Source organism: Centroberyx gerrardi, chromosome 15 (genome assembly GCF_048128805.1).
Source record: "Centroberyx gerrardi isolate f3 chromosome 15, fCenGer3.hap1.cur.20231027, whole genome shotgun sequence".
In the NCBI taxonomy this organism is placed as follows: Eukaryota; Metazoa; Chordata; class Actinopteri; order Beryciformes; family Berycidae; genus Centroberyx; species Centroberyx gerrardi.
This window is the reverse complement of record NC_136011.1, coordinates 13,765,035-13,771,186: the sequence shown is the minus strand read 5'-3', so window position 1 is coordinate 13,771,186 and position 6,152 is coordinate 13,765,035. Positions and strand designations below refer to the sequence as shown.

General features: G+C 42.2%; 1 protein-coding gene across 1 annotated transcript; it reads right to left on the bottom strand.

The window, feature by feature from the left end:
- Positions 1-310: 310 nt before the first annotated feature.
- Positions 311-5,989, bottom strand: ap3m1 (adaptor related protein complex 3 subunit mu 1). Its single transcript, XM_071913489.2, has 9 exons — positions 5,951-5,989; positions 5,213-5,490; positions 4,608-4,779; positions 4,380-4,517; positions 4,056-4,141; positions 3,136-3,269; positions 1,629-1,836; positions 1,228-1,372; positions 311-989 (listed from the first exon to the last, which is right to left on the bottom strand). The coding sequence occupies exons 2-9, from the start codon at positions 5,483-5,485 to the stop codon at positions 889-891; spliced, it is 1,257 nt and encodes a 418-aa protein (XP_071769590.2). The 5' UTR covers positions 5,486-5,490; positions 5,951-5,989; the 3' UTR covers positions 311-888.
- Positions 5,990-6,152: the final 163 nt, after the last annotated feature.

The window sequence follows — 6,152 nt, the reverse complement described above, 5'->3', positions numbered from 1 at the left end:
TGATAAGTCTAAGAGTGTGCATATATTTCCCCTCGGGGCAAACTGACAGGTTTCCAATATATTCTAAATAAATAGTTCCCTCGGGCCTCCTTAATATTCCACTTATGATGAGTAGTGTGCTGTATATGGCACTTTGACGTACCTGACAATCCTCAAGGCCACATTGTGAGTGTGTGCGAAAATACCTGCATTAAAGACAGTGACTCAAGACACATTGCAGCTACTCAGAAAATAGTTAAGACAGTAAATTCTCCAAAAAATAAACTTTATATATATATATATATATATATATATATATATATATATATATATATATATATATATATATATATATATATATACATACATATATATATAAAAAACTGGCTAGGTTATGTCACAATATGTAAAAACGTTGGCGGATTACGCTCAGGCAACATGCAAGTGAAGATTTCATAGGCGAGGTGCAAGACAGTGTGTTAGTGTGCTTGTGAGTGTGTAGACTGCGAGCTGTGGGTGTCCCTTTAGAGGCCATGATACTCTGATATTCCCCTTAGACAACACTCAGAAGGTATACAAAGAACAGCAAAGAAAAAAGAAGAGGGTTTTCAAAAGGAGGAGGAATGATCTATATAATCCAGCATATTAAAACTGGATAGAAACTGATAGCACTTCAATAAGTTCACACATTGATTATTAAGGTTTCCCTTTACAGGCTAGAAACACCATCCAGTCATATATAATGCTATACACGTAATAAATAACCGTTAGACAATGCAAAATCTTTCATTAATAACAGTGAGCTGGAGGATATTAAAGGCTTATAGAAAAACTGACACTGGGGGGTGATAACCTTGCCCCATATTTGGCACGTTGGATTGTTGACCTTTGGCCTGACACAGTCACTACTCATGTCCGCACTTGGAATTTCCCTGCTTTAGTCACATATTTGACCCCTTTGAAAGGTTTGTACTTCTCTCCATACATGTCAAGACGATTCACCTTTAGTCCTGGAACAAAGGTTAGAGAAGCAAAGTGAGCAATAACATAAAACACCTTAATCAATTCTTGAGCATTTCAAACATGAAAACTGACGAAATGTTAGATAAGACTCTTAAGTAATACTATACTGCTTCATTGCCCCCATTACCATTAACTTCATTGACAACTGGGGAAAAGAGGGGGTGGGCAGAGTGGGGCTGTAAGGACTGACTAGTTAAGCTTCTGGATCTTGAGGGTGAGGATTACCTGATATAGCCAGCTGCTGTATTTTCAGGTCAATGTTGAGTGAGGGGTTCTCCTCAGGTTTGGGGGCTCCCGCCTGCAGACTCAGACTGCCTCGCAGGTTTGGAAGCTTCTGGGGGTTCAGTTTCCCAATGTCCCACACCAACACCTACCAAAACAGATATGCTCTGAAATTATCCAGAGAGACATTAAAGCCTAACTCTGGCCTTTTTCAACCTGGATGCTATTTTCCCAAACTTTCCCCATCATACTGATCCATTCTGACCAAAACCTTGTCAATTGCTTCACTGTAGAGCTATTTGCGACTTGCCCAGGTACATGGGAAAATAGGCCAGAGTTATGCTGTAACTAAGCTTACAGCCTCTCAGTTTACACAGACCTATCACTGCATTGTGAGTGGTTACCTTAGTAGCAGGGTCGTAGGTATAGCTTCCCTGTGTGGCTGTGAGGTTGGCACTGAGCACAGCTTTAGGCATGTGGACGGTGATCATCATGCCCTCCACCGTCTTTCCCATGGTCTGCTTGGGTCCGATTGTGAGGTCCAGGCGACCGCAAGAACCGCTCTCAAAGAAACTGATGCTCTGCTTCACATACACTGGGATCGCCACAAGACTGAGCAGGGAGACAGAAGGAGCAGAGCAATGTGTGGGAGCAGAATTCAAACAAGTCAATAAGTCAAACAATGGAAGAATGCTCTAAGGCTGAGTAATAAGATTTTGCATAAATAGTATGTTGTACCTCCAGTGTGTAGTACTACAACAATGACATTGTAATGACAGCCTAACAGACACCTTAAATCCAGGTGACTTACCTTTGAAGTACCTTTATTTCTTTACTTAGAGAATTACACCATGGGTGATAATATGAGCTAGGAACTGGATTCTCTAGTCTGCTAAAGACAAACATGCTCAAAATCTGAAAACATTGTTAGCTACCCATTCTGACATAATCATTCAATTGCATTAGCCATATATCGTGCATGCCTAAGTGAAAGGATTATCACTTAAGTCTCTACAGAACAGTTTTGGTGTAGCCTTTTCTCATGGAATGATGGCGTCCTTGTAAATGATTTTAGGACTTGTGTGTCTATTGTTTGGTTTTCAGTTACTCTCCTCTGGATAATGACTTGCTTCTGTAACCACTCCGGCCTCACAGCCTTTGGCTCCTCATTATGATCTCAAATTTTCCTTTAACGGAGCTCCCTTTCTCCCCTTAGGACATCCTATTATAAATTCTGCTCATAAGCATAAAAAGGGGGACTGTGGAAGCAGAATTCGAAAGCATAAGTCAAACAATGAAAAAATGCTCTAGGGCTGGTTAATAAGATCCAGCATTACTGGAAAACTGCTAATGGAACTGTGCTACAATTGTATAGCCAACTCTGATGTGAATGGAGGAGCCGTGGGCTTGAGGTCAGCACTGCTAATAGACACTTGTACTGCTAAAAGATACTCATGAAAGATACTTCTTTCCACGACAGAGTCAAGAACACACATTCATTAGCCACTTCTAAACAGCGTAGCTAATGAACGGTTAGGCTCTGAACACAGCCAGCTGGTGCTTAGAGGCTTATGGTTGAAACCTTGTTGGCAGGCCTGTTTTCATTTCCACAGTAAGGCTGCACACTCCACCCCAATGAAACCCATCACCAGTTCAAATATTTACACTACACTAAATTCACATATAGACCATTTCTGCTGATTATTCATTGTTGTAAAATAACTAATTCAATTCAAAAAGGTTCAGAGAGTCTTAAGTTCTCCAAATTCCTACTCATGAAAACAGAGAAACCCAGGATTGGCTCTGGATAAGAGGGAAACACCAGCACACTCAACATCTTGAAGTGCAGAAAAAGCTGACTTATTGAGAATAAGAAGATTCTGTGATTTATTTGGAGACAGACATACTTACTTCTGAGCGCTGACATGATAGGTCATGAGAGTGAAGTTGCCGTCTGGGGGGATGAAAGAGAGGACGCGCTCTGACTCCCAGCGCTTATACCGCACACAGGGGTGGAAACTCACATCATCAAGAAGACGAGGATTCTGTAACAAAAACAAACAGTGAATGAATTTTACACTTGGACAGACACACACACACAAACATGCACAGTGCAGAGCTGAGACTTTTTGGATTTTCCAACTCAAAGCCACAACATTTCCGGGGCTTAATGAGGAGTTAGACTACAGTCCCTTCCTGTAATACTTTTGTTGTAATGCTGGGGTTGGTCTGCTACCTGACACAAACAAAGGCAGATGTCAAAAAATGACGGGAAAACAGGCAAAGAGGGTTTTCCTCAGTAAGTTATTAACATCTAAGCACATATTCAGCCAGTATTGACTGTAATCAGCCTGTAACGGCTAATGGACTCCTCTGCTCTGCACCTTCAGTGATCAATTGTTTAACGTTGATTTTGCGTCGGTGGTATCCACGGCAACGAGCGAGGGGGAGAAGTCCCGTCCCATTCGGCCCTTGTATGCAGTCCCATACCCCTGAGCCCTTGCGAACTCACGTAGTTACGCTGAGCACTTCAGTCAACGTCAGCATACGTAAAACCATAGTCCGCGAGGGCTCAGTCCGCGAGTCTGCAGTCCGGACATTTGGATTGGGCCATTGTTCTCTGCACCCTGAAGAAGGCCTGGTGGGGCCCGCAACGCGTTGGTGCGTTTTCTTAGGTTTTAACATGAAATAGCCACGGCCAATTAAGGCTTTTTAGCTTCAGGAGAGTGCCTTGGATTTTCTCTTCTCCTTCCTTCACAGTGAGTTTTACACTTGGACAGACACACACACACAAACATGAACAGTACAGAGCTGAGAGGAAAGGAACCCACCATGAAGGACAGAGTCAGGTCAGGCATCCCAGTGAGTTTGACACAGGCTTCGATTACGCCCTGGATCTCTGCAAATACTGTCGTACCTGAACAACAATGACATTAAAGCAAAGCAGATTTATACTTCTAACTGTCTTGACTCTATACAGATGATATCAAATGTAAGGACTGACCACATCCTATAATATAATTAGGCTACAGTTAGGCCTAGAACTTGCATCTACTACGGTTGATATCTAAGGAACCAACAGGACAGTTCATCTCTATATAACTGCCATGGATACACTCTTCACCTATAGCCATTATGTGAGTGGTTGATCATACCTGATTTGTCCAGGATGGCATCTATTTCCTCTATCACATCAAAATATGCCTCATTATTGGTGTATTTAACACCGGCCCGCCTCCATGGGATAGTGGACAATTGACCTGTTGGCAACGTTTCTCCAACGTTACTACTACCTGGAAAACACACAAAACAAATGTGTAAACACATGAAAATATACACACAAATATAAACCTGCCTGATACCTGATGTAACCCTCTGTTTACCTGTGAGTGTATTGACGACTGATCGCAGGATGGTGGGAGGCCTGATCATCTCTTTGAGGACGTTGGACTCTGTTGCCAGTGGAAAGCCATTGTCCAGCATCTCCTCCAACAGCTCGTACACTATCACCACATTGTCCTTGATAACCATCTCTGAGCATTCTCCAAAGTAGTCCTGTAGACAACAAGCAAGCTGTTACACCATGAGCTCCCACTAGACTGACATATGCACAAAAGAGTGTTGTAGAGCGAAGTGCAGTCTTAATGCAAAATCCTTATTTTCTGGACCATGACTGAGTTCTGGGATTTAAGATTATGATCAGGGGCAATATGAGGGAGGATGAAGGAGCGAGGTATTCACCTTAACAGCCTTCACGGTGCATAAAGTACAGGAGTAAACGTTAACTTATGGCCAACTATTCCTAGTGTTCATTTTGAAAGGTTTTCTGCTCATTAAGATTCATTTATAGTCGTCCATTTAAGCGTAAGGGGAATTTGCCTCTCCTCCTCACCCTCACCCACCACACGCAACAAACTACACATTCACTTCCACACAGACATCCAGCCCAGACATTCTTTAGCAAAATGAACAATGAGCTCAATCAGACCTGGAACATCTCTGCCACTCTGTGCAGGAATTCAATGACAAACAGTGGAGGGACTTCAGTCTGGATGACGGACAGGAAGAAGAGCTTGTCCCTGTATATACTGATGAGATAGTGGTGTGGGGTCTGCAGCACAGGGGGCACATTCTCTGGCTCCACTGCCTTCTCCTTCGCCTCAAAGAAGTAATCGCACACACTCCGGCTGATGACACTCTTCCAGTGTTTCTCCAGGAAGATGTCTCCCGAGTGATTAATCAGAAACAGACTGTGGATCATCTCAACTGCAACAATGAGGTGGTTGTTGTTGTTGTTGGTGGTGTGTGAGTAAGTGAGAGAGAGAGAGAGAGAGAGAGAGAGAGAGAGAGAGAGAGAGAGAGAGAGAGAGACACAGACAGACAAATTAGCTGACTAGTCCTTAAATTCTTAGTGTTCTCAGGAAACTTGTGCTTATTAACTCAAAACAATGCACATTTGAATGCAAAGCACATGTCAATACTGCTACTTACCTACTGTCAATCTGATAAACTAACTTGTCATCAGGTATGTTAACCATTTAGCTAGCAATCAGAGATTGGCAAATTCGGACCACATTTCTGAGTCTGCAGTTTCATGTCATAAGCAAAATGAAAAAACGAAACAGTTAAGGTTTCTTAAGGTTTCTTTGAAAGACTAAACGGCAACATGAAAACTCTAAACTGACTGTCACGTATCTGAAGTTTTACAGATAGCATAAAGTTTTACCTGCTAACTCCAGTTGACTGTGCCAGGAATGTTACTTTGTGGCAATATGGCAGAATATTCTGACCAGTGAAAGCTGTTGAACAGAAGCCTGAAGTGCTATGCACACGTAAACACAACCTAATCATCAATTCATATTGATAAATTGAAAACATGCGACCTAAATCCTATGTTTATAAACATAAATTAAATTTATCGGATCAAA